At 49.0% G+C, this 27,557-nt stretch overlaps 2 protein-coding genes across 14 annotated transcripts; one reads left to right on the top strand and one right to left on the bottom strand.

The window, feature by feature from the left end:
* Positions 1–623: 623 nt before the first annotated feature.
* On the top strand, positions 624–19,093 carry TMPRSS6 (transmembrane serine protease 6). 4 transcript variants are annotated; one of them, XM_014256675.2, is made up of 18 exons: positions 624–695; positions 2,888–3,042; positions 3,204–3,346; positions 3,526–3,593; positions 4,814–4,998; positions 7,814–7,855; positions 8,687–8,891; positions 9,214–9,350; positions 9,560–9,672; positions 10,139–10,248; positions 11,312–11,457; positions 12,382–12,480; positions 14,415–14,528; positions 14,824–14,940; positions 15,631–15,799; positions 16,203–16,474; positions 17,154–17,290; positions 17,980–19,093. In XM_014256675.2, the coding sequence occupies exons 2-18, from the start codon at positions 2,895–2,897 to the stop codon at positions 18,136–18,138; spliced, it is 2,364 nt and encodes a 787-aa protein (XP_014112150.2). In that variant the 5' UTR covers positions 624–695; positions 2,888–2,894; the 3' UTR covers positions 18,139–19,093. The 4 variants fall into 4 exon arrangements, with proteins under 4 accessions (XP_014112150.2, XP_087911349.1, XP_005527636.2 ...); XM_088055223.1 differs by lacking the exon at positions 624–695 and adding an exon at positions 919–1,052; XM_005527579.3 differs by lacking the exon at positions 624–695 and adding an exon at positions 1,290–1,344.
* A 391-nt stretch (positions 19,094–19,484) lies between these two features.
* Positions 19,485–27,024, bottom strand: KCTD17 (potassium channel tetramerization domain containing 17). Of its 10 annotated transcripts, none has more exons than XM_088055843.1 (8): positions 26,690–27,024; positions 25,744–25,852; positions 23,980–24,071; positions 22,974–23,069; positions 22,475–22,600; positions 21,682–21,757; positions 21,150–21,439; positions 19,485–20,235 (listed from the first exon to the last, which is right to left on the bottom strand). In XM_088055843.1, exons 2-7 carry the CDS (start codon positions 25,754–25,756, stop codon positions 21,183–21,185), a joined length of 660 nt encoding a protein of 219 aa, XP_087911969.1. In that variant the 5' UTR covers positions 25,757–25,852; positions 26,690–27,024; the 3' UTR covers positions 19,485–20,235; positions 21,150–21,182. The 10 variants fall into 10 exon arrangements, with proteins under 10 accessions (XP_087911969.1, XP_087911970.1, XP_087911963.1 ...); XM_088055844.1 differs by having other exon boundaries at positions 26,696–27,024; XM_088055837.1 differs by lacking the exon at positions 26,690–27,024 and adding an exon at positions 26,477–26,683.
* Positions 27,025–27,557: the final 533 nt, after the last annotated feature.

The following is a 27,557-nucleotide window of genomic DNA, read 5'->3' as shown; positions in this document are numbered from 1 at the left end:
TCAGATTGAGCTTCTGCATTTTTTGTTCTGCTGAAAACACCAGAGAACGAAAATTCTTCTTTTCAGGAAAATTTAAATCAAAAAAGTAAGGTCTTAGGCACTGAGAAGTACCTTTAGATGGGTTCTGACCCACTGTGGCAAGCCCCTCATACTGTAAACTCAGGAAAGCTACATATGAGCCTAAAGATGCAGCTTGTCCCTCATTATCTGTGGAAATTCTGGTTCAAAGTAACTTTTAAAAGTGAAATCAGGTCTCAGATCTCTTGAGCAGTTCTGAAAGCATTCCCAGTAAAACATTACAGATTTCTACCTACATTTAATGTTTATCTACTAGAATTCACCATGAGGCAACTACAGTAATGGCTTTGGTCTTCATGCAGTCCCAGACTAAACCTGGTCTAGTGGCAGAGATGAAAAATATCTATCCCAGCCCAGCTGCCAAAATGAGCCCAAGTGAGCCCTGGCCCAAATGAGCTCAACCCCAGCTGGATGTCACTGGCTGGAGCTCAGCCCTGGGTCAGGAGTCACCCATTTATTGACAGAATAACTCTGTTTACTCTGCTCTAGCTGTCTCTGCTTTCTGTGATAAACAAAGGGGTACATACAGACCCGCAGGACTGTTAGCAGAAGGTCGTGTGGGAGAAGTAGCAGAGGAGGACCAGGGGCTGGAAGAAAAGCAGATGCTGCAGGGAGGTGTGAGTGGCGGTGCAGCAGAGTGTGGGGAGCCCAGTGTCAGGAGACTGGGCAGCGAGAAGCGCAAGAAGGCAAGAGGGGGTCTCTGAGGTTGGCGCTGAGTGGCACTGTGCTTTGCTTTCATCTGCATGAGCACTGTGGTAACCAGATGGGCTCTCTGCTGCTGTATTCCCTCCTTCCAGCCATCTACCCCTGCCAGCCAGCATCTGCTCCATCCCCGTGCTGGGGAGCGCACACCGATGGGACCAAAGGGTGGCTAAGAAATACAGCAGTTGCTCAGCAACTCCCTGTCCCCCGAGGAGAACAGCGTAAGCGATCTGCACCAGCCTCGTGGACTGCTCTTCTCTGCACAGCTAGAGGTGCTCCTACCTTGACTTTTCTCTGGACTTCCCCTGCTCAGCCTGCAGATCTTCTCCTGCTTTAAGCCTCCAAACCCTCCATTTCAAAAAAGAAGCCATTGTGCAGGGTGCGCTGACCCACTGCAGCAGGATGGTGCAGGACAAAGGCCAAGCTGAAGGGACATGGCACCAGGTTATTGATCATTGAGGAGACCTTGAGCTAGGTAAATAGATGTCCTGCTTCCTCCCCCACTCCCTGCAGGTGTGAGTTGGGGTGTGGGCCAGGTCTCACAGGCAGCAGCAGGCTTTAGAGGTAGGTCTGCAGCTCTGGGGGAAACCCCAGTGCCTGCCATCAAATCTACTAACAAAGAGGCTCTTCTGCTGCTCCCTGCCCTCTCTCCCCTGCCCCTCCATCTGTGGCTGTGTGCTTATGCCTGCTGCTTCTGAAGGGATGCTATGGTAGCAGAGAAGTTCCCTTGCTCTCCTGGGCTACCCAACTTGGCTCCTTGGGGAGGAGATCCTTCCCAGGGGTTGCTCAGAAAGGTGCCCCAGAAGGAGCAAGGGAGGGCAGCCTGTGCTGGGCCTGTTTGTACTGCCTGCCTCTCTGGAAGGGTGTGTTAGAGCAAGTGGATGTGTGACTGCTTGTCCGAGCGTGGGCATTCACCAGGCTGGCTTTAATGTTCTGGAGTGAGTTACCTGGTGCTTACATTCTGCAAATGTAATGTTGCAAGGCAGCCTGGAGGGCTTGGGGCTCCATAACTCGGGGGAGCAGGCTGAAAAGCCCACTCACCCTTATCAAGTGATGCTCAGTGGCATCCACACGGGCTAAAATGTGCATGAGGCCAGCCACCTCTTCCCTCAGCTGTAGCAAGTCCCTCCCATGCACTCCTCTGTCCATGTTCACATGCACCACTGGGAACAAAGATGACTCACGGACACACAGACAGGACCACAAATGTTCCACAAGACCTCTGTGTTTTCTTGTGCAGATGCATTCACATGCCTTTGCTCTCCAACTGCAGAAACACAGAAAAAACTTTCAGGACAGGCATGCACTACGTGGTGGCAGAGGAAAGGAGGAGGAAAGTGGGTGACAAAGCCAGGGTTAATGTGTCTCTCTTGGGCGACGGTATTTCTTACCCAGAGCATGGGGCTGACAGAAGGGAAGCAGCCAGGAAGAAGCAAATGAAGCAGATTTGGGGAAGACAAGGGGCAAAGGAAGACAGAAGGTGTCTCCTGGCACAAGCAGGTGGTGGTGAAGGGCTGAACACTACTCAGGTGCTCTCTTCTCATTAGCTCAGCTATTGAGCCAGTGCCAGCATTGGCTTTGCCTGGGAACACACGGCCTGGTGGGAATGGCAATGTTTGCTTACTTTTAGGGATCAAGATAAAAATGGCACAGCAGGCAAAGTGTAACTTCAGGTTCCCAGGCAGTGGCTGCTTTGTGCAACTTCTGCTCACATTTCAGGTCACTGATTTTCTTCTGCATTGATCTAGATCAATAAAATACCAGCTTTAAAACAATTCCCAGCCTGGGAGGACAACACTTTTGTATTCAGAGAAATTAGTTATTGTACTAATTTGCAGTTTCGACAGAAGCAAACCAGGGAATGCCTTTGAAAACCAAGGGATTTCCAGGAGATGTAGACAAAACAGTGTCCTAGAAGCCTGTCTCCCATTAATTTAGCAGTTTTATCCACATTTGCTTTGAGCAATCCCTTTGATGATTTGCACAGCAATCTCTTGGGGCCATAGATCTTGGGAGAGAGGAAGACAGATTTGGTATAACACCTTCAGAGAGGGTGTAAAGGGAAACAGAAAAACCAACCTGACCCTGGCATGCTGTGTCACCATAGGACCCTGATGGAGGCCGAGGAACAGGAGGAAGACTCCAGCTCCCTCTCAAATGACAAATCAGAGACTAACTCACGCCGCTGCCTCCGCTACGTGCCCCTTGGGATAGCCTTTCTTGTGCTGGCTGGAGCTGCTGCAGCAACCTGGTATTTCCTAGGTAAAAATTCACGTGTTTTCCCCCCAGCAGGAGGTGGGGGGTGGGTAGACAAAGCAATGCCCAGCCCAAAGCACATTAGTGACTCTGGGTGGTCTTTAGACAGTCATACACAGGGGTAACCCCCTCTTCCCTACATGTTGCTAAGTGTCTTCTCTCGGCAGACTACAGACCATGGCACCTGGAGCCATCCATCCTGCAGTTTTACTGTGGCAGCCTCCAGGTCCTCAACCGCCGGTACTCCCCGGACCTTGGGCAGGTGGAGTCCAGAGCCTTCTGGGTGGAGTCAGCTAAGCTCCAGAACATGGTGAGGGCAGTTCCATGAACAGAGCCAGCCCTGAGGCTGCTCAGGGAGTAGAATGAGGAAGGGGTCAGGCACCCCCATGCAAGGGCAGGCTTGGTGGGCCTGCACAGCACGAGGGATGAAAGATCGGATCAGGCACCGCAACATTGCACTGTAATTATCAGACAACGTTCTCGTTGCAGCTGAAGGAACTGATTCGTGCCACAGAGCTGGGTCGGTACTACAACTCGAGCACGGTGTATGCCTTTGGGTGAGTAGCACCTGCAGCATATTTGCTTGCTCCTGTGTAAAGCTTCCAGTAAATTGTACTCTGGTTTCACTGAAATCTGCCCATGACAAACTTCTGCAGTCCCTGCCATGACCTCCAGACTAGGCTGGACAGTCCAGATTCAGACTGGTTCCAGCATAACAGAGCTGGGGATATTTTGATGTTTCTGTTGATCCCAGGTCATGATGAAAAGCCAAAACTGAGACATTTTTCAGAGAGGCAAAAGTTCAAGAGAGTAAAAAAAAAAAAAAAAATCATTGGGAAGAGATTAAAAAAAAATTGTCTTGGCATTGTCAGTAGAAACTAAGCAGCTGGAAATAAATTTTTCTAATTCAAGAAAGCAATTTTATGGCCTGACTCTAGGCACCAGAAGGGAGAGGCCAGAATGCACCATGGAAAAGTTATTCCCGCCAAGAAGCCTGGACCACCTGGGAACAGGATAACAGTGGAATGGGACAGATGTGGGACTACAGCTTTGCAGGTCTTAACAGTAGAAGAGGATAGCAGAAATAATTTCCAGACTGATGGTCATTTGCTTCTGATTTTTTTTCCTATGGAAAACCACACCCCAAATTTGTCTTTCATCTAAGGAACATTCCAGATTGGATGTAACTCCATTTTCAACTGGGGAAAGAAATGTTTGTCTTGCACATCTTTCTCTAGCCTTTTACTGAACAATGATATGTTTCAACATCTCCTTGCCCTCTCCCAGCCAGTTTTTTCTAGCAGCTGGTTGAACAGAACTTTCCCAGGCACAGCCTCCTGCAGCTTTAATGGGCTGTGGTAAGGTACCTGGTCATAAATCATCCATTTGTCACCACTGGGAGATGAGACTGAGCTTCTCTTTTCAACTCCTGGTCAGTAGTACCCAAAGGTCATTTCTACTTGAAATGAGACTACTCATTAGACTAGTCTTGATTAATTATCACATTAATTTGAGCTCATATGGTCATCACTAGAGCAGATGGCATGGAAAGGCTTCTTCCCACAAAGCACGGAGCACTGACTCACACCATGGATATTACAACTCCCCTGCCTCACTCAGAGAGGTTCCTCTGGGTCACAGCAGCAGAGCTGGAAAATCTACACAGATATGTCTGATTTGTGGAAAAATAGTGGGGAGGGTAATTCCCCAGGGTTTGTCTCTCCGGTAATTCTGGAGATGAAGAGCAAGAATATTTTACATGCTATTTCTCTGTTAGGGAGGGAGCTCTGACCTTCTTCTTCTGGTTCACCCTCCAAATCCCTGAGAGTCAGCAGAAGGAGGCAACTGCTGAGAGGGTAAACACAGTGCTCCACCAAGAGCTCTCCACCAGCTTCAACAGCTCGGGCAGCCTGTCCTACCAGACAGAGTACAGGATCAACCCCGACTCTCTGGTTCTCCTGGGTAAGTACGAGCTGCTCAGCTGTGGCCCAAGTAGTCAGAAATGCTCCATGATGTAGAAGGTTAGGAAAAAAGGCCAAGAGTCTATTGAAGGAGACAGAGGAAACCTGAAGAGGATGAGGAAGGTAGTAAGGATCAGGAGATACAATTATGCACATTTTTTCCCTGATAGAGAAGAACTGAAGTTTGATTTAAAAAAAAAAATAAAAAAATCCTTCCTTTGAAGGATTAAAATTATTGGAGATATACCTGACCACAATCAGATAAGCGATTCTTTTTTCACCCATCAGCTTTGGCTCCTGTAGAGCAAAATCTTAGACATGACTTAGATCAGCTCAGCTTGAAAATACCAAGCCCTTAGGTTTCCTACTTTCCTTTGGGAGATTATTCCAGACTATTTGATAGAGAGAAAAAAAACAACATATCTGAGTCACCACTAAGTCTTCCTCTGAGACAAAGCATCATTGTCACTTTGGTTCCTGACATGATTTTAAGGATTATTTATTGTTGCTCACAGAGAAGGTCACAGCCCGTTTAAAAAGCCACCCATACAAAACTGCTCTAAAGTAGGTGTTAGGTAAGGGACTAGGGACATATATATATAGTCAGTGCATACAGGTCCAGTGGAATTTATGTTTGATCTTTTTAATGAGGCTTAACTTGTCAGCCTAGTCTGATCCCCCTTACAGAGTCCCAAATCTCACAGGTGTTAAAATACACTCTGTTTCTTCTCTCCTCTTGGGACTCCTATTTCCAAGTTTCTTTTTCCCATGAGATGTTACATCTCCAAGTTGTTAGCTTTTTCTTTTTCCCTAGGCATGCTATCTTGCATTATTCCAAGATGAAACTTCTTTCATTATATCCTACCCATACTTTCTTTAACTTTTACCCCCAAATCCCAGTTGTTTTGTGGGTCATTTTTTGATGCCTGTAAAGAAAATTCAATTTCCTCTAAAGTACTTTCACTCCCTCATCCAGATCATAATTGTAAGGTCTTAGTCAAAAGCTGTATTAGCATCTCATCAAGACATCTCCTCCCACAGTCACCATTAGTTCCTTACTTCTACTTATGATTTGCTTCCAGCATGCCAGACCCTACGCTCAGCCAATTTAAATGAACTTTGTTAAGAAAGATATCACAAGGAAATGTACTAAATCCTTCCAAGTCTGTCCATCTAGCATTTTCCTTTTATTTGTTCACTTCATAATGCAACTCATAAACAAATAAAAATGATGGTGCCATAATTTTAGCTGTTCCCAGTTCCCTCTTATTTGCTTTGCATCTGTTTCACTGTTCTATTCATTTCAGCAGACCACACTTCTTTCTATTTTGGGCTTAAAACATCAGTTGTAGTTTATCCAGATCCTTCTGCTTTCCCTAGACCTTTCCCCCTCCAGTCAGAAGTCCAGTCTGATAACTGAGACAAAAGCCAGAAATTACTTATACTGCTGAGCTAGGGTGACCGCCAGCCAGTGACTTAACCTCTGGTTTCATTTGCCCTGTACAGTTAGAGTGGAAAAACAGCCAGCTGATAGCAGGTCACTAGCACTTCATTGCTTCCTCACAGACTCTTGCTGGCCTGCTCAGCTCTAAATTTCACTCTGCCTTGAGACACAGTGCTGCAAGCCATTGCCTAGTACAGGAACCTCTCCAACATCTCCAGTGCTTTATTTGTACTAACAGCCACACTCACCCCAGTACACTGGCTTCCCCCTTCCCCAAAAATCTTTTGGGACTTCCTGTTCCCTACAGGAACTCTGTTTTATTACCTTCAGATAGAAGAGTACTTACTACCAGCTCTGCACGGACTACTCTCTATAACACATGAGCTTGCCTAGGAGCCTGTCTCATGCCTGCAGGATACTATTTTCCACAACAACTGTTTTTGCTATGACAAAACCACTCATCTGTCCCCACAGATTTGCTTAGAAGCTACAGAAGACCAAAGCCCTGACCTAGGCAAGCCCCCAACAACAATCCTCACACCCAGTTGACCTCACAATGCCTTTTATTTTGGCAATTATTCCCAGTAGCACCTGATCTCTGGCTGATTCCGATTCAGCTGGAAGGCTGGAGAAAAGCCCAGCTCTCTTAAAGTGTTATCCACCCTGTGACTGTTTTGCACAGATCTGTAGCCCCTGCTGGTCACTTTCTCTGCAGCTCCCTCCTCTAAAGGTGGACTCTATAAGGATGTTGAGTAGCTCATCACACAGGGGTCATCAAGAGAGAACTCCTTCTCCACCCTCAGTGACTCCCATATTTTTGATTGGGCATTTTTTGTGGTGGGACAGCAGATGGTGAAGGCTCTGGGAAGTGGGGTTGTGCCCTGAGATGTGGCTGGCAGAGGAGGGAGATGACTGCCTGAAGCAATGCCCAGCCCTCCTGGGAAGGGGAAGAAGTCCTGGTACAGCACACACCAAAATGGGCAAGGAAAAAAGGCAAAGAAGCCCCTGATGGGCTGGAAAGCAAGAATTAGGGCTGTTGGATTTGGGTCAGGGGCAGACAAATAACCCAGAGAGATGGGTTGGGGAAGGCATGACTGAAACAAGTCCCTGAGAACAGACAGAGAGGTACCTGAAGGATGCCCCATGCTGATGTTGTGAGCTAGTTACATGAGTGTCCTGGAGTCCATTCAAAAGTTTTCTCCCAAATTTGCTATTTTAAACTACAAAGTTTTTTACAAATATTTACAAATTTAAACTAAGTCAATAAGGAAGGAAGGGAGTCCTCATCTACTATGCTAGGTTATCAGATTATCTTTTTTATCCAGTTTATATTTTTGTTTATCTTCTGTTATATATATTTTCTTTCTAACAGAATCCAGCGTGAAAGACATAGTAGTGCTGAAATCCACTCTGGGTAGGCTACCTTCTCCTTTCCTTTTGAGTTCATGACTTTATGGGAGCGATTTTCACAGGGGACAGAAAACTTGTTGGCCTCCTGGAGCTGTAAATCCTGGGAAGGGGAGAGTAGGAGCAAGGGAGCACCAGTGCTGCTGCTTGGCCAGATCCAAACTACATGACAGCTATGTACTGGATGGCTCTAGGCAGAGATGTCAGCTGCCAGGGGCAATGCAGCCACCTCAGACTTGTCCTGGTCCTAATGAGAACTGTGAAATAGCTGGGTGTACTGGTACCAGTGCAGATGCAATGCTGCTGAGTGGGGTGGGGGTTTCCTGCATGGCTCTGCACTGGATGTGCCTCATTTAGGAGTGTGTTGTCTTGGCAATGTTTGAAGATGCTTTTACTGATTTCAGGCAGTGTTTTAAGTTCTCTGTCTGGCAGCTTGTATTAGATGTGCTATTAGAAGCTCATCTTTAAACTGATATTTACTCAAAAATCCTGGTGTGAAAGTCTTCTGAAACCTGGAATTCAGATGAGAGAGATCTAAAGCCAGGAAGAGTATGGGGCTGAGAGGAGAAAGAGGTGAAAAAGTAAATAAAGCCAGTAGAAGATAACTGTGCTGTGCTGATATTTAAAGCCTGAGGTAGTATTAGGTTAACCAAGAAACAGGGGACAGCTCTTAGAGAAACTGGGGCAATGGTACAAAAGGATCAATGCCACCACAACACACGTAAAAGTAAACCGAGATCACTGGGATGAGTCAGCCTTACCCTAAAAAAGGGCTTACACTGATGTACCAAGTGACAATCCCATGTCTTAATTTCTCTTACAACCACGTCTATTTCAGGTTGCTACAGGTACAGCTATGTCCAGGACGATGACATCCTTAGGCTGGAGGGCCCTGACTACCTGGCCTCCAGTTGTCTTTGGCACCTCCATGGCCTCAAGGGCTACATGATCAAGCTACGCCTGGAGTGGACTCTGCCTGACTGCAGGGACCGCCTGGCAATGTACGACGCAGCTGGGCCCCTGGAGAAACACCTCATCACCTCGTAGGTAGCTCCTGAGCAGGGAGGACACGGTGGGGAAGACAGGCAGGATGGCACAACACGCCACAGCAGGGGAAGGTGTCAGACGACATCAGAGGAGGTTCTCCTTGATGTACAGCCTGCCTGCGTCAGCTGAAGTCACTGATGTGGGATATCTCACACCACTGTGCTTCAGGAGCTGTCGCTCTTGGCCCTTTGTTTGGTTCAGTTAGTGCCTTACAACTGCTGTGTGTGCATCACACAGATATCCATTGTCTTTCTCATTCTCCTCTTTCATTTGTTTGTTGCTTGCCTCACTCCTATACTTTCATCTCTTTCCCCTGAGGATCTACGGCTGCAGCCGGCAGGAGCCCATCGTGGAAGTCCTTTCATCTGGCCCTGTCATGTCCATTGTGTGGAAGAAAGCCATGTACAGCTACTATGACCCCTTCATCCTCTCAGCCCAGGCAGTGCCCCTCGAAGGTGAGGAAGGCTGGAGGAGAGTTGCTATAGTTAGAGGGAGAAGACGGGTTTTCTCCTACAGCATCACAGCTCCTAGAGATCCTGTATGCCTGTTAGGGGCAGAATTCATTCTGAATTGCAAGGGTGGTCGGTAAAAGGCAGGTTACATGGCCTCCCCAGGCTGAGGCTGAGCTGACAGAGAGCAGGGCTTCGAAAATCTGTATTTGCAGCTTGTGAGGTGAACATAACTCTGCGGGAGAGCCTGGAGCTGCAGGGGAAGATCGGCACCCCACACTACCCCAGCTACTACTCGCCCAACACGCAGTGCACCTGGCACATGATGGTAAGAGCCAGCTCCCACAGGAGCATCCACCCTGTCCCCAAAACGCAGGCAGCACTCCGCACATTGCAAGGGGTACAGCCAGGGCTCTCAGTCTGATCTCCATGAGATGCAAGGGTGACAGCCTGCCCAGCCTCCACATCAGGTGTGTTTCTGAGGGGGAAGAACTCTAATATTGCATACCAGCACGGAGATGCTGAGGAGGAATCCGAAATCTGATCTCCAGAGGAGTTCTTCAAAACAGAACCAGATTTACAGGAATTGATAAGAACTGCCAGGCTTTGACACCAGCAGCAGAGCCACACAGGGCTGTGGCATGGCTCCAGTTTAGAGGGTGCTTCTTTCTGACCTGCAGTGTGGCCGGACATGTCTGGCCTTCACATTTGCTCTGCTCATTTCTGATCTATAGAGTGTGCTGTAACACTCCTAGGAGCCATCTGCCCTCTACTCTGCACCCCCTTGTCTGCAGGTCCCATCCCTCGACTATGGGGTCACCCTCTGGTTCGATGCCTACGCACTCAGCAGACAGAAGCATGACCTGCCCTGTACCCAAGGCCAATGGATAATTCAGAACAGAAGGTGTGTGGTGGGGTCCTGGTTTCTGTCTCTCACTTCCCACCCGGGATAAAACTGGGATTAAACCTCTGCAGGCCTCTGCTCGCTTCAGCCACCATATGTGAGGAAGAAGAGCCATATGCTGTGGTCACTCTTTGTGCTGGTGTCTCCTGCTTTTCTGCTCGTCTTGTTCACTCTCTCCCCAGTGAACACATTTCTCACAGATTTGCTTTGAGCTACCAACCTGCTTTCTCTCTCTTGCTGTTTGCATCAGGCTTCTTAGTTTTCTCCTGTGTGTGTAACCTTGGTGTCCTCCCACGTCTCCAGTGTTTGCAAATCTGCCTGTCACCACCTCTGCAATATTATCTCTGTGTGCCATTGCCTTGAATCCACCTCCATACAGATCTTCCCCTTAGCTCCATATCCTCCTGCTTTGACTGCAGCCACTTTCCCTGCAGGACTTCCCACAATTAGCACCCATATGTTGCTGGGGCTACTGCTCACCACTGCCTCAGTGCGAAGGATGGAGACCTGTTGTGCTCCCATCTCCTCAGAGCAGGCTCTGAGATAGATGGACCTACAGCTTTTGGTTTTCCTCTCACTTAATGCAAAATTGCCTGTTTCCCTCCAAAACCTCCCCCCACCCACCTCATTAGTGCCTTCTCCATGGTTCCTGTAGAGGTAACTTGTCTTCCTATGAAGGATCTGGTCCAGAACTTATGTTACCCTGGCTTTGGATTTCCACTTTTTCTCTCCCTGCCTTCCTCTCTTAAACTGTCAGTGCCATAATTTCTACAACATGGCTTCTTTGGGAAGATGATGAAGGAGAATCTTCTTTCACTGTAAGAACTGAACTGTGCTGCATGGCCTGGTCTCAGTGCTGGCCAGAAAGTGGGACATGTACAAAGATAGGAGGGTCCCTCTGGACTCTGTATCTCATGCATACTGAAGGCATTTTGTATTCCTGGTTTGCCTGCAGCACCCAGTCTGTGTGACCCCTTTCCCACCCCAGCCCCACTGAGCCCCCTTGCCCTGCTTTGTCTCCTGCCTCCCTGTCCAATCCACCTCGCCTGTGTTTGCCCCTCAGGTTGTGTGGCCTGCGGACCCTGCAAGCCTACGCTGAGAGGATCCCAGTCACATCTTCTGCTGACATCACCATCACCTTCACCTCCCAGATCTCCTTAACCGGCCCTGGTGTACAGGCAGCTTACAGCCTGTACAAGCAATCTGACCGTAAGCTCAGGTTCTTCCCTGCTCCTTAGTGGGGGGACCAGCAGCCCCTCTGCACTTGGCTTGTGCTGGGAGAAGCACAAGGCATGGCCTGGGAGCCCTAGGTGCCATCCAGCCTTCAGGAAAATTCTCACAAATCAGTGATGCACCAGTGATGCCCCTAAAAGAGGAGGCAATTATGTGCAAAGCTGCTCCTGCACATCTGGCCCAGCCTCTTGTGGCCAGAGCCTTCATGCAACAAAACCCAAGGGCATAAAATTGCCTAAAACCTTACCCTCATGGCAGCATCACAAACTGGCCTTGGGAATTCAATGAGAAAGCACCTTGGCTTGATGCAACACTTGTTTTGATTACAAGATCTCTTAGAGAGAGCTGTTTCCTGCTCACCTTGGAATCCGTGCAAACAAGAGATAAATAAAACTGCACACAAATACACACATATGCAAATGCCGCCCACAGTCTGTCTTTCCAAGGTTTCACCATCTCCCTCCTAAAGGGTGCCAGTAATGCACACCAGTCCCTGAATATGTGCACTTGTCAACGTGTCTAACAAGAACCCCTTCAAGGTCCTACGTAAGTTTTGGCAACAACTCCAAAGAGCCTGTTTCAGCTTTCCCATGGTGTTCAGGAAACATGAAACAGCAGTGATCATGATGTATGGAGTGCCAGACAGGTCCTAAATGGTGCCCATTGTACAATGCAAAACAGGGAAACCCTCTTTCCCCTGGTGCATAGCCTGGCTCCATATGCCCGTGTTAAGAGCAGATTACATGGCAGATTTTGGGGGGTGCAGTGAGTGCTGCCAGCACACTGCAGCAGTGCTTGTGTGGTCAGGAGAGTGTGCAGTTCCACCTTTTCAAGCCATGGTGCTCTGCTGCCAGGAGGTTTCCAGTCATCGGGACTAATTACTCTCTTTTGGTTTCACAGCCTGTCCTGGGGAGTTTCTGTGTTTGGTGAACGGTTTGTGTGTCCCAGCCTGTGACGGGATCAAAGATTGCCCCAATGGGCTGGATGAGAGAAACTGTGGTGAGTGATTTCTTCTCCCCACTGGTCCCTGGTCTCAGCAAGACACAGCCCCTCACTCATCTGAAGGTAGATGGAGAGGATTTGGTCGGCCAAGGCACAGCCTTGTTCCTCAACTTCAGAAGCTTAAACCTCTGTGCCCTTTGAAGTCTCATCCCACTGCTGTAGGGCTTCAGCCTGCTCTGGAAAGAGCAGTAATGCTTCTGGCACCTGTCACAGCACAGCCTTCCTGGGACAGTCCCCTAGTAGCTAAAAGCACCAAGAGTTCCAAGCAGCCTGAAAGAAAACCCCTACCAAGCTGCCCCCACCTTGCCCTGTTTTCCTCCCACCCAGGGTCTGCAACCAACCTCAGCCCTGGCCTACAGCCCCCTCTGCTGTCACACCACTCAGCATCCCCCTCACTTCCCCAAGCCCACCCACTGACCTTCTCTCTCCTCTTCCCCCCAGGCCATTTGTACACTTCATCTGTACAGATCCTCACTCATGCATTTTGCCCCAGTTTGTGAGCATCAAAGTCCATGATCAGCCTCAATCTGTTCTTCATGCCAAAAGCAGTTAGTGCTGATGCAGGCTCCATCCTTACCATCTCAGAACCCCTGCAGAGCCCCATTCTCATAGGAACAACAATTCAGGCTTAGACATGACACCTAATTCATCTATTCTCTCATCTCTGGTGTGATTTGGGGCTCATCATATTGCTGCCACCACTAACTTTTCATTAGTTGTTTCCTACAGATGTTTTTTTAACACGTAAAGAACCCTGAACCACTAGAGAGAGTGGCCAATTTTGAAAGATTCAGAGGAAGGTACAGGAAAAGTCTAAAGTCAAAGAAAGGAGGAATCTTTCTATGGAAGCTTAAATTCAGTGCTAGAAATGTGAGAGCTCACATAAGACTGCCCAAGTAGGGTTTTGCTTTGTCTGTAGTGTTGCTGACAATGTCCTCTGTCCCATCATCCAGCTGTCTTACATCAGGGTTTGCATGCTTCCCTCCTGTAGACATGGACACATTAGAATCCTTATGAATATCTAATCCTTTCTTGAATCCCTACATCTCCTTGGCCCCAGGGGTATCATGTCATTCAGTTTCACAGGCTGACACAGACCAAGACTGACAGAAAACCCCACGCTTTCTCAGTGTTTTCCAAAATTGCTTTATATTTGAAAAAGAAGAGAAACATTATTATTTCCTTCCTTTCTTATACTCTTGCCACTAGTGTATCTCTGATTATTCATTCTGTGTTGGTACAATCCCTGTCTTTAAAATCAAAGTTCAAGTTGCCTCAGACCTTCATGTGCCTTTAGTCATCTAGAAGTTTCTAGGTGCTATTAATGAAGAAATTATAGTCACTGCAGTAGGAAAATGGTACACACAAACACAGTAAGTTCCTGATATGAAAATCTGTGAACAGAAGTCAAACTCTTTGTTGGACAGGCAGCTTAGACCCATCTCCATCCTCCAGTGTCCACCAGAACTCATGGACATTGCAGAATCCTTTGTTGTTCAGGACTCAGAGGCAAGGGGAAGTGCTGTTCTCTACAAAACAGTGACCCATGAGCTGGGGTTACATCAAGGCAGGCGGAACAGTGACCTCATCAGACAGAATGCAGTCCTACAAAACCCTAACAAGGCAAGCAGACCAGGACTGGTGGTGGTAAGTGAGGAGTCTTGGACCTCACAGCAAGTACATAGTGCTGAGGCGGGTCTGAGGAGGCCAAGACAAGAAAAGTTAAGTCAGCAACAGCAAAGTGTAAGACAGGGTGCAGGCACACCTACAATGCAGATGAGGAAAAAGTTGAACAGCTGCACTATACCAGAGTTGGTCTTAAGCACAGCTTATGAGGTGGGGGAAGAGGCTGTAGAGACTGCAGGACTTATGACCCTGTCCTCACACCTTGTCTTGCATGCCTGATTCCCATGAGCTTCCCTCCTGAGCAGTGTGCCCTGCAAAGTTCCAGTGCCGTGAGGACAGCACTTGCATTGAGTTCAGCAGGGTCTGCAACCAGAAGCTGGACTGTGTCAACGGGAGTGATGAAGAACACTGCAGTGGAGGTAGGGAGGAGACAATGCTGGGATGACAAACACCTACCCATGTGCTTGAACCAAGGCTGTCTGTAGAGTGCTTTCCACATGTGACATACGGGCACCATCTAACTTGCCCAGCCTCCTCACAATGTTTGTGAGCTGTTTGTTTGTTCAGGAAATTCCCTGTCATCATGGAATGATAAGGGGAACTTATGGAGTTCCCCTAAGCTCTCTGCTGCCCTTTCTCCTCATTTAAAGGCCTTCAGGCTGTATCTACAACCAGCTGCCCTCTCTCAGCTTTGGCTTTCCTTCCTTTTTGCAGGGGTCCTCTGCGGTCCTTTCACCTACCGCTGTGAAGATGGGACCTGTGTGAAGAAACCCAACCCCCTGTGTGACACCACTGCAGACTGCAAGGACCTGTCTGATGAGAATCACTGTGGTGAGGAAACAATCAGCCACACATCAGCCAGCCAGGTTCAGGATGACACGTAGCTGCAAGTTGCCCCTTTTTCTCCCACCAACCAGAATAAGCACCCACCCTCCCTTGTTCCACCACCTTCTCCCCACCTCAGTCCCACAGTACCAGTGGCCCTGCTCCATTCTGCAGTGGCAGGGACAGCAACAACTAGCTAGCTCTGTGCTGAGTGTGAGCAGGCACTTTCTCTTTGGACAGCTGCTCCCTGCCTCCTTCAGGCAGAGGCATCAGGCCAGACAGACATGTCTCACAGGCCAGGTTCAACCCGCAGGCTGCCTGTTTGACCACTCTGTCAGCTTACGTGCTGTTGTACAAGGCTCCAGCCAGGAAAATCACCCATGTCTGCATGGTAGGGAGAGAGTTTATGTTTTGATTTCCCTACTTGTTTTTTTCCTGGAGCCTCAGTAGGAACTGAAAGGCACAGCAGTTAGCACAGTCAGCATGTTTCCCCAAAGGCATCCCCAAGCTGCAGCCGAAGGTGAGGAATGCTGAGAGGGAGTGTTCACTAGACCTGTCCTGGGCAGTACATAAAGCCTAGGTAAGACAAGAAATTAGCGGTCAAACTCTTCAGTCAACTAAGTAGGAAAGGAAGGGCAGGCACAGTCTATCATGTTCCCTTTCTTCCCTGAAGTACCTGCTGTGTCTCCTCCTCAGACTGTGGAATGCAAGCCCCTCTCAGCAGGATTGTGGGTGGTATGAATTCTGTGGAAGGGGAATGGCCATGGCAGGCCAGCCTGCAAGTTCGGGGCCGCCACATCTGTGGGGGAACACTCATTGCTGACCGCTGGGTGGTCTCAGCTGCTCACTGCTTCCAGGATGAGAGGTAAATGGAGAGGGGAGGTGCTGGATAGAAAGATTAGCATTGCTTTCCATGTCATCCATGACTGGAGGCTTCTCTGACTGATGAAAATGTCATGGGGCAGCTGCACCCCTCCTCTGGCACCTCAGCCATGTTTGAGGTGAACATGAACTGAAGAAAGGGGTATGGATACGTGCAGTATTATCTGGGGGTGTGTGCAGGGGAAAAGGGGCAATCCTGGGATTCACAGAGCAGCTTTGAGGGGGCAGTGATAGCAGAAGATGCTGCACAGCTCCACCTTTGTTTTGGCTCTGTTTTGTCCCCACGCTGTCAGAACAATGCAGATGTCAGCATGTGCTAGGATGGGTGTAGCACTGCCGGCAAGGCGTGCCCTTTGGGTCCCATGCTCCTCTGCTGCATCCTACAGGCTGGCCTCCCCCTCCATCTGGACCGTGTACTTGGGCAAATACTTGCAAAATGCCACCGGCCATACAGAGGTGTCCTTCAAGGTCATCCATCTCTTCCTCCACCCTTATTACGAGGAGGACAGCCATGATTATGATGTGGCCCTGCTCCAGCTGGATCATCCGGTGATCATCTCGCCCTTAATCCAGCCCATCTGCTTGCCTGCTCCTTCTCACATCTTTGAGCCCGGCCTTCATTGCTGGATCACTGGCTGGGGAGCCCTGAAGGAAGGTGGTAGGTTCAAGGTCTCTTTGTGGCCTACTGCAGCAGTGCTGAGGCAGAAACATAGGGTCAGATGTGTCATAGGCAGAACAGACTTCTATTCATGCCAATTCCATCCATTCTCCTTCACTCCTGATTTTGGGTAATAGGTTGACCAAAGTTACTTGTCAAGTGCCCTGAAACCTCATGTGGAGAGGCAGGCATGGCAGTGTGGTAATCTGTATGGGGACAGCATGTGTTTCTTCGTCCAAAGACTAGAACAGCCCTTCAGGTCAGCTTAGTGCCTTCACCCACTCACAGACTTGTTCAAGCTGCTTCCTAATTGGAAACACTCAGCAGACTATACAGAACTGGATACTCCTGGTTTGTACTCTTAGACACAAGAGCTTAACATCTGTTTCAGTGAGAAACAAACCCAAAACTCTGACAACCCAGAGGTTTTCCCAGAGCAGAATACTTCTTGTCCCAAAAGCTGAAGTGCCCACAACATATCCCTGTAGGGAAAGGAATGAAGGGGAATTTTATGCCTTCCAAGCAGAAAAAGTGCTCAGATGAAAGTCAGAGACTGTAATGCCAGTGGAGAGCAGAACAGAAATTCCAATGGCAGGTTTCAGCATGAAGTGAGGTAGGCATGGGCTAGGGGAAGTTCCACCATAGCTCACCCGTGCTTTTTTGGTGCTCTGCTTTTCAGGGCACATCAGCAATGTTCTGCAGAAGGTGGACGTGCAGCTCATCCAGCAGAACATCTGCAGCGAGGCTTATCACTACATGATTACTCCCAGGATGCTGTGTGCTGGGTACTACCAGGGAAAGAAGGATGCCTGCCAGGTGAAAGAGGAGTTGTGGGATCAGGGTTGACTACCAGAGGTGGAATGCATCCCAAGTCTCACAAATGCAACCCACAGCCTGAAATGAGGGGGAAAAGACCATATAAGGTCACTTTCCCAACACTTCCTCTAAGTGGCCAACAGCTCTAATGACCACTTCTTCCCAGCATCCTTGCCTTAGACAGGATCCAAATACAGTTAAATTATCCTTTTCTCATTTCAGCCCATTCTCCACTCTACCTCCCACTTTCAAGTCAGGTGACTACATCAGTCTCTTACACCCTCAGCCTCTTTAGCACCTGTCATACACAGTAACCTGTCTCTTCCTCCACTGCTATCAATCTCAAGGAATTCCTCTCTGCCATCCCTCATGGGAAACATTGGAATTGTTAAATTCCAGCAAGCTTCCTTGCTTGCCACATATTTGGAAATGCCATATGGACCAGGAGGAATCAGTAGAGCAATCAGCTTTTTGGGACCTGGCTGAGGGGGAGGAATTTGCATGATGAAGAAATAACTGAGTCAGATGTTTGCACTGGAGACTGTTTTTGACATCTACCTAAGGTACAAGGAATGTTGCAGATGTCCCAGGCATGAGTTGAGGGGATCCAGGAATCTGTATACAGAGAGGCTCAAAGCAACAGAAGCTGATGGACCACCATCACTTCATTTTGCTTTTATTTTTTCTAGGGTGATTCTGGAGGTCCACTGGCCTGCAAAGAACCCAGTGGCAGATGGTTTCTGGCTGGTCTGGTCAGCTGGGGAATGGGATGTGCACGTGCAAATCACTATGGAGTATACACCAGGATCACTCAAGTGCTGGGCTGGATGAACCAAACCATGAGCTGAGAAAAGTGCATCTCTCTATCTCTGTACATCATCTGATGTATCCCCATCACACCTACACTCACATGGTACTCATTCCTGATCTTGCTCACTTGCCTCTCAGAGAGAGTGTGGGATGTTGTCAGACCCAGGATGCTCTTCTGAACAGGGTAAAAAAGGCTGCTGCAGGGATTGTAGAGAAAAGCAGGCAGACCCTCTTCCCCATTAGTACTTCCCAGGGAGCATCCCAAGGGGTTTTTTGGCCATCCATCCAAAAGCGGGGAGAAGAGAGGCAGGTGAGGGAGTTGGGGGGCGATGACATGAAACACAGCAATAGTCCCAAGCTGATGGTTTCTGAGAAGAGGAATAAGGGGAGCTGAACTTTCCATGAACCATGTGATTCAGCCACAGTCTTATGCTGGAACATTTGCTGAAAGAAAATGTGACTGATGTAGTTAGAGATTCCAGTAACTGTGAAATCAATCTGCCTCCCTCTTCCTTCCTGCTGCTTATCCTTCATCCCCCTTCCCCTCCCATCACTCCTCCTCTTCCATCTCCCTAATTGCTTCTTTTCTTAGCTGGCGTGTGCTGTTCAGTGTGCTGTTCAGCTCAGCCAGGCAACTCTTCACGTCTCACTGACTCCCAGGCATGAGTCCAGCATCGCACCCCCAAGCACGTGTCCTGCCTCCCTGCTGGAGCAGCACCCAGCCTCCACTGCTGCACTTCCCCCAGTAAAAATGCTGGAGCAGACTCCCACCCCCTTCCCTCAGCCCTTCTAAATACCTTTAACATCAGGGTGTCTCAAGCTCTTCCATCTCCTATCTCAGGTAATCCAGGAGGTGAAGGAGAAGGCTTCAGGGCACAGGGCTTAAACTGCAACTGCTGTGGTTTGGTTTTTTAACTAAAGATATACGTGTGTGTGTGTGTGTGTGTGTGTGTGTAATAATGGGCCACTCTCTGGAATCAGAAATAAAATTAATTTGAGGATTTTTTTGGCTCTTGTTTGCCTCACCCTGCTAAAAATTATCTTGAGGTTTGTATGTTTTTGACCAAACTCCAGTCCTGACACTGGCAAATGGCAAGAGTTTCCACAACCCTGCCCACCCCCCCCCACCCCAGATGTCCCTGGAGTCAACACATTCACTAGACAGGTGGTCCTCACTAATTGTTATGATTTAGGACCTGCAAACCTGCTCTGTAGCCCAGCTGCCTGCAGTGGGGATGCAGCACAGACACAGTGGGAAACACCTCCAGCCCCCAGAAGACAGGCACAGAACAAGCAGATTCTGGTGGCTCCAGGTGATTAATCCAAACCCCTTTTCTCCAACTCCCACCCCCTTACAGCAGGAATGAATTTTTACCACTTGAAGTGAGAGGCAGCAAGGAGGAACAGACTGTGAATTTTATTCAGGAGTCTTCAGACACAGCAGTGAAGCAAATGCCCCGCTCCCTAAAACTGGGATCTGCTTGGTGGTGGCTGACACAACATCAGGTACCAGCATGTTCCTGGTACCCAGGCAGCACACCATTCTCCTTCTCACACTGCTGGCACAGAGCTGCTTTGGGGGACAGGGAGAGAAGCACCAAGGAACGTAATACCCAGCACAGAGACACCTCCGAGTGATACAGGAGGCCCAGAAAAGGATGGTGGCTCTGCATTTGTCCCCAGGCCACAAGCCCACACTAGTTGCCTGCAACAGTGAAAGGGCAAGGGCTGGTCCTTCCACAGCTGCCACCACCTCGGTCCCTATCTGCATCCAGCGTGCTCGGGAAGGGACCGCAGGCTGCAGTGGCTGATCGCTGATGTCCCCACCAGGGGCCACTGTGACATTAAGGAAAGCCAGACTGCCAGGCATAGGAGGGGGCCGTGGGCTCCCGCTCCTACAGCAGCTCAGGGGCTCCATGGAGCATCTGCCCTCCTCCAGGGCTGGAAGCTCAAGCCTCCGAGGTGAGTTGGTAAAAAAAAAATGGTTGCATGTCAAGAGTGTAGAGGGCTGGGGACATCACTGTGGGACAAGGGGCTGCCATACACTGCAGTACAAAAATAAAGATATAAACAAGAAATGAAAAGGCTGGAGTGGAGTGTTCAGATCACATCCTCAGATCTCTGGCTTGTAACAGCTAGAGAAGGAGAGAGAAAGAGAAACACAATCAGTGGTAGGGAAAAAAAGCAAATGAGCATGGAGGGGAGAGTGAGAAACAGAAAAAGGTAAATGACAGAGGAAACACAAACATAAGAAAAAGAAAAGAAATGAGGGTGGGAAAACAGAACAGAAGGAAGAAAAAGTCCATGTGATTAACATACACTGACTCTTGAGATAATAACACTCAGGTCCCACAGCCATAGACAAGGTGGCTTTCAAACAGGGAGAGAGAAATGTCAGCCAGCTAACAAGTGCCCTCCATCAGGACTGGTGGAGATTGACAGTGAACACCTCCAGTTTAACAAGAGCCTCACAGTTTTGCAGTATGGAGAGGAATCCTCCTTCTTACGCTTTCCATACCGAGCCCCACACATGCTGGCCAGCCAGCCTTCCTAAGCAGGAGGCAGAGCGGAGAGGCTCATTTTGCACACAGCTGTGTGAACATCTGCAGTGGGGACCAGCTGCTTCTGCTCTGCCTTTGCCACCTTTCCCACTGCACTCTCACCCCTGGCAGAGCCAGTGGGGGAAAAGCCCAGGGAAGCGAGAGCAGGAAAGGAAAAATAACAGGCTGCCTTGTGCAAACTGCCCGGGCTGGCAGGCAAAGGAGCTGCGGACAGCAGCCTGGAGAAGCGATCTGGCATGCGTGTCACGCAGACACGTGGCAAAAGTCCACCCCTTCCCCTAACCACCCTTGCCTGCTTTGCATTCATTTCCACCCCTCTCCCAGCTGCACTCTCCTTTCTGCTGCCAGAGCCTCTGGTCCACAGCCATAGGATCTGCTTGGCAGGTAAAGGCATGCATAGGATGAGAATATGTAAAGACACCTTAGGGATGAGTCAACCTCACACCTCCCTCCTTCCCCTCCCCAAGCTCTACAAACCACGGCCATACCCACAAGAGGGAAGTGAGTCACTCATGCAGAGCTCAGGCTGGCAGGAGCTGGGAGTGCAGACAGGTAACATACCTGCAGAGGAGGAAAAGTGAGGAGCAGAGAGAGACAGGGCCCTGGGCAGAGACCACTCTGAGCCCTGGGGGACAAAGAGAGCAGAGGGAAGGATGCTGGAGGCTGGCGAGTGGGGCAATGTGGGAGGTAGATGACAGTGCTGGGATGGACACGGAAGGGAGCAGGAGGGAGGGTCCGCAGGAAGAGAGTTTAGCACAATCCCGAATAGATGGACAGTCTGCAAATAAAAATAAAACCGTAGATAAACCAAACAGTTCAAAATACAAAGCAGCAGCCATGGTAACAGCTCTCCCCTATCAGCTTTATCTCCAGAGAGACTAACTCCTGGAGAGGACATCCCCCACACCCCACACCTGTTCTAGTCCTTCCCTGATGCTAGCTGTGAGCTCTCACCAGAAAGGTGGACGAGTCTATGTCTGGGGGGTTATTTTTATCATTTTCCTCAGGGATTTGCTGCACCTTTCTCCTCTGCTTCTGCTTCTGCCTCTGCCTCCTCCTCCACCTCCTGCTCTTCCTCCTCCAGGTCCTCTGTGTTCTGTAGCCCAGCATGTGGGACAAAAGGAAGAAAGAGTGGAGATACTTGCAAGATGAGCCATGGCAGTTCTTTCTGACACACAACGGAACAAAGCAATTGTCATAACATTGGAATAGAAAGGGACCATGGCCAAGACAATTTTAGGTCAGGGAACAGAGAGGCTTGTTTTCCTCTGGACTATCACATCAGGGTACCTAACCCACTTACCAAGTACTGTGACCCCACCGCCCAACAACTGCCATCAGTTGCTAGTGTTCCTTCCTGCATCCTGGGTGTCTAAAGGATGTCATGCACTGCTACATGTTTCTGTCCTTCCCTCAAAAGGGGAGCAGGAGATATCTGCCCCTCAGGCTGAGACTCAGAAAAAGGAAAAAGAATGCTGCAAAGCCTTCAGGGAAATAATGCCCTATAGGCAGTGACACACACAGAATGGGCATGAGGAGGCATGAGGGGGATGTTAGAGTAGCATGAGAGGTGCCAGGGTGACTTGCTAAAGCCATTTGCCACACACAGCCACACACCACCCCACCCCTCCAACACACACACCCCTCCTTTTGGGCAACGGGTGTAACGCCATGGTGCTGAACACCAGGACTGGCCCCTGTATTTCACCACTGAAGTGCCCATTGTCACAAGGGAGAGAGAAAAGAGAGAAGGAGCAAAGAGCAAAGGATCTCGTGGGCAATGGGAGCAGGGCCATAGCAAAGTTAATCTCACCTTGGCTTTGTGGCTGGGCTCAGAACTCAGGCCATTGGGGGAGTTGTACAACTCCTTGGAGACAACACAGAGGAATTCTGTCTGATCCTCATTCCCATAATTATAGGATGAGCCAATGTTCACAAGCTAGAAAAGATGAGAGCAAGAATCACAAGTATATATCCCTGAAAACACCCATTCCACCTGGGGAGCAAGGCAGAAAGCCCACCATGCAGCACTGAGTCCAACCCATAATCCCAGTGGAGAGACCTCATAACTAAGCCAAGGTGACAACACAGAGAACCAGGAGATAAGTTATCCAGGATGCAAAACAGACAGGCCTCACACACTATCCTCTAAACCTCTAGAAAGGGGCAAGAAAGAGCCAGTGTGATGGCTGAATCAATGACTTACCCAGTATTCTCAGAGCAGGAAGGAGCCTTGCCTGGAAACTGTATGGTATTCATGATCTTTTCCCCAAAAGACAGCTCCTTCCCCCCCTGTTCTGCCTTATCCATACCTGCTCAAAGCGCCATCCATCTGACATAGTGGAAACCATCTGAGTAAGCTCCTCTTCCTGGCACTGCAGCACGCGGTAGACATGCTTAGGAGGCACCTGAGAGCAAAATTGCAGAGCACGCTGATAACAATCACATGCTAAAAGCTGCTCCCCTGCTGCAGAATGAAGTGGTAATATCCTTCCTTGACAGACCTGTCCTCTTCCCCATGTCCCAGGTGAAAGGGGAGTGGAAACCACAGTCCAGCTTTCTCCTGTGCTGTCATTGGAGGCAAGAACGGTATCTCTTCTGAAGAGCAGGGACTAAGCTGAGTGCTTCCTGCATTGTCCCCAGAAGATACTGCCCGCTTTTGATGGGGGGTTTGCAGTTGTCATTACAAAATTATTTTTGCAAACACAACAAATGCTGATGGGGCTTTGCAGCACAAAGTGACTGTGCTGCCAGAGGCTTATAACGTGAGGCAGACAAGATGAAAAGTGATATAGTAGACAATCCTCTCTGAAAAAAGATCTTCAAAGGTTGCTGGCCGAGACAGGGTATGATTGTGCTACAGGATTGATTCCTTGTCTGCATTTAACTCTTTTACAGACATCCCTTCACCATTTCCCTCCAGATTTCTTTACAGGTATTACCATGCTCTTCATTGTGATTACACTCCCAGGACTCCCCCACACCAGTCCTCCTCTCCATGACACCTTTGCTCTCTTCACAAACATTCCTCTATGCACCAGAGCAACCAGTTGCCTTCTTCCAAAAGCTAGAGGAGCTCACTTAGTTTCAGGGGCTACATCCAGCATTACTTCTGGGATGCAAAGCAAGCCTGCAATTTGTTTATTGTAACTAAATTGGTGGTAGCTTGTCCCCTGCAAGATTTTGCTGCATAGGGATTAGCACATTAATTAGTTGCTTCCTTCCATTCCTTGCTGCTTCCCTCAAGTCTTCTCTCAGTCTAGACTCATCTCTCTCCCGTTTTACACACCCTGCTTTCCCCACTCTATTTTGCCATACCTGTGTCACTGTGTAGTCCTTCTCCTCCATTCGATCCTTGATTATTCGGATCAAAGGACCAATGTTATAGAACTCCGCTTCTTCAAGGATCCCTGAGAAAGACAGAAGGAAGGACCACAAAGACAGAAAGCTAGCAGCCCATCTTTATTTTTCAACTTGCAAAAGATCAATTCTGAGCTTCACAAGGTCCATAGGGAGAAATTATATTACTGCCTTACTTTTGAACAGGCTTGAAACTCTTACTGCAGAAAATTGAAACTTGGCTCTCTGCATCTTGCTTCTAAAGCACACCCCAACTTCCTTATGCTGCCTGCTACTACAGAAACAGGCACTGCCAGTGAAGTCTTGTGCTGAGGACTGCTAATACCTTTCCCAGATACCTGGCCAAGGAGAACAGCTGTAAGCTCCAGTCTCTCTCAATGACCACTTGTTATCACCTTGCTCAGACACCACAACTTATGGTTCTGACAAGTCACCAAAAGACCCTAGAAAAGCCTAACTTACCTCCTGGACCACTTGGAGTTGCAGCCCCATATGACTTTATATGATCTTTGGCTCTCTTCCCTGTGCTTCAACTCAAAACAGGTAAACAAACAAAAATGGTTTTGTTTTTTTTCTCTATGGTACCTGCATCTAGCACCTCTCCTGAGACTCACCTGTTTGCTAACAGGCCTTCAGGAAAAGGGAGGTGGTTCCCAGAGGGTCAGTGAGGGAAAGGTGGCTGGAAGCCAACACTAACATGTCCCCAGGGCAATACAAAGAAAATATAGATGGGAAGATTGATCCTTTACTACCTGACACACTCAGACCTCTTCTGTGTCTCTCATTCAGCTATGAATTGTCTAATGGGTTAGTTTTTTGCCAGTCTGAGTGTTTGCAGCAGGAAAAAAAATAAGGCAATGCAAATGAACTGGACTCCTGTTTATCTTTCAGATTTGTTATTAAAACCTGCGGATGAACTCTGTATGACCTCAGGATTACAAGAAATGTCAAGTAGGAAACACCTCAAAATTGTGTTTATTACAATCCTATACCATTAGTTTGGTATATTTTTGTAATTATAACTGATAAAACTATTCTGAAGAAAAATTTCCTTAGACTAATGACCATGCAGAAACTGTGCTTGGCAAGAGCTGTGTAGCACAGCCTGTATTTCAAATTGGCTCCTTATTAGATCCTAACATCCAAAAAATAACAAGGCACTGTGGGCTGCTGGCTAGTAACACTGTGATGTCACCAAGTCATCCTGTTGGACCCACTGTCAACCTCAAATGAGGGATTGGTTTCTCTGACTTGCTCCACTGGAATTTCTGTAGCCCACAACCCATGAGAGCACAGGCAGCATACAGTGCATATCACTGATTAATGATGGTCTTTATTACAATCAGTAGAAGACATGAGCTCGGTTTTGTTTGGTCTACTGGGCTTTCATTCCTAATTAGAAACAGACATTAATAGAAAACTCAGTCTCAGAGCCTGGTTGAAAGTAGATCAGGAACAAGTAAAAAATGGCTTATTGAGGCTCTGAGATCTTGCCTACCTCTGCCTTGGTGACATCTCTGCTGGACAACACCTGCAAGGACATCTTCCTCACCTACTCCAAACCCCTTTAGTAAAGGAAACATCGTCATGCTTTGCAGGGATAGCTCTCTGAAATCCCCCCACAATAACATCCAAAAGGAGAACAGGAGACAACAAGGTTGACCACAAGCCCTATTTTTCCTGACTGTGGTAAGTGGGATTTTTCTGAGCTCCACAACTCACCCTCTTCAGCCATATCTTTATCAAGGACCAGCTTCCCATGACGGAGGAAATTCAGAATCGGTCCAAAGTAAGTGGGGTCTCGATCTATTAGATATGCACCAGTTTCATCCTAGCAACAGAGATAGATCACAAGGAGAAAAAAACCAAGGAAAACTTTTAGCCAGCCCTCAAATGCCCTAGAATACAAGAAAATACAAACCTAAGCAAAAATATCCACTATTTCTGAGATTCTTTGGAAACCATGGGTCCCTGAGAGTCCCTAGCCAAGTCAGTCCACCTTGGATTTTAACTCCTGTATTGGTCTACTCAGCATGCCCGCCTCAGTATGAATCAATCCAGATGAAAAAGCCCAAAAAATAGGCCTCAGTCTCTCTGTGCAACTGTGCATCCAGGCCTGGTGTGAGAGCAGCGATCCTCTTACAGGGACAAGGCTGAGTCAGGCAGACACAGCTGGGAAGCAGACCCAGGATGTCGGGTGGGTGACAAAGAGGAAGGAGAGCAGGAGCAAAGGGGAGATGGCCTCTCCTTTCCCCAGCTCGGGAAGGCAGCTGCCAGGCTACAACAAGGTGGAATCTGGCATGGGGAAATCCTTCCCGGGAGAGGGGGGATAAAGAGCAGGCGTTTCTCACTCAGTTGCTCCTGCAGCTGCCGGAGTCTGGCTCCATCCCTGCGTCCCTCCAGCCCTCCCCATGCTCGGTGGGGCACGGTGCGGGAGGCAACCCAGCTGCCTTACCCGGTCCGACTGCAGCTCCTCGCCCTGGCACAAGCGACACAGGAAAGATTTCTGCTCCCGACACAGGGTCTGCCTGGTGGTGAGGAAGACGGTGCCCCCCACATTGAGCCTCACCCACTTGGCCTGGGTGCCAGCGGGTGGCGGGATGTCCCAGGTACAGCGTAGCCCCACGGCGCCCTGCATCTCCTCCCTGCCCTCCATCCTCATCCTCACCCCCACCTCCCCCACGGCGTGCAGGGACTGCCGCAGGTGCTGCCTGTCGGAGAATGCCGGGATCTGTAGTTTATCTGCCTCTCCCTCCGCAGCAGCCGTGTTTCCTGGGGGCTAGACCTTCCCTGTGACTACCGAGGGAGTCCAGAGAAGAGGAAGGTTGCTCGGTGCTGGAGACTATCACTGAGGCTATTGAGGTGGGCAAAGTCACAGCTCCACAGCGCTGACACTCCCTGGCTTTTCCTCTGTTCCCGTTTTCACAGACCATGGGCCGGTCAGCACTCCGGAGGTGCAGGGTGTTATGCAAAACTCGTCGGCATTTATTTCCACAGACATCCTCTCTGGCTCATTAAAAGCTTCTGGGAACTGTAGTTTCGCGGAGACATGCACAAAAGGGTGATGGGAACTGTAGTTTCCCCAGCTTGCTGTTCCTGCAATGAGGATGCTATAAAGAAGGGGACTGCACCACATGACCCCAGCCCTGCGGCTGGTACTCTGCCTGCTTCCAGTCCTGGGTCTTGTCTGCAAGCTTCCTCGGAGGCAGGAAGCACAACCTGCTCCCTGGCAGTCGGCAGATTAAGCCCCTCAGCGCTGTACTTCACAGCATTCCCTTCAGGACATCCATTGCCTCAGGCTCACCGCTCAGTGCCGCAGCAGTTGCCATACTTTCTTGCAGCAAAATATGCAGACGGTTGCCTTCTTGCTAACATATGTAGGGACATTCTGGGAACTATAGCCTGGATCCACACGAAGTGCTGGCAGGGGGCAGGAATAATTTTTCTTCCAGCTCAGAGGAGTCGCTGACTTAGCAAAGTCCCCCCTCCCTGTGCTGCTCTACCTAGCAGAAACCCCCCACATCCTTCCCCTGGGC

This window comes from Pseudopodoces humilis, chromosome 5 (assembly GCF_049639895.1).
Source record: "Pseudopodoces humilis isolate 2021_Gansu_Grassland_sample_001 chromosome 5, ASM4963989v1, whole genome shotgun sequence".
NCBI lineage: Eukaryota > Metazoa > Chordata > Aves > Passeriformes > Paridae > Pseudopodoces > Pseudopodoces humilis.
Note: the sequence above shows the minus strand (reverse complement) of the source record. Positions and strands in the feature narration are given on the sequence as shown.

Bases quoted from the DNA above. Each gene is read 5' to 3' on its own strand.
- KCTD17 (XM_088055837.1), bottom strand. From the start codon at position 26,683: ATGAGGATGGAGGGCAGGGAGGAGATGCAGGGCGCCGTGGGGCTACGC. The intron at 25,853-26,476 runs GTAAGGCAGCTG...CTCTGTTGCTAG, and splicing joins AGGAGCTGCAGTCGGACCGG to GATGAAACTGGTGCATATCT. The intron at 21,758-22,474 runs GTGAGATTAACT...GCTGGGCTACAG, and splicing joins AGCCCAGCCACAAAGCCAAG to AACACAGAGGACCTGGAGGA.
- TMPRSS6 (XM_088055222.1), top strand. From the start codon at position 2,871: ATGCTGTGTCACCATAGGACCCTGATGGAGGCCGAGGAACAGGAGGAA. The intron at 7,856-8,686 runs GTAGGCTACCTT...CGTCTATTTCAG, and splicing joins AGTGCTGAAATCCACTCTGG to GTTGCTACAGGTACAGCTAT. The intron at 14,941-15,630 runs GTGAGGAAACAA...TCTCCTCCTCAG, and splicing joins GTCTGATGAGAATCACTGTG to ACTGTGGAATGCAAGCCCCT.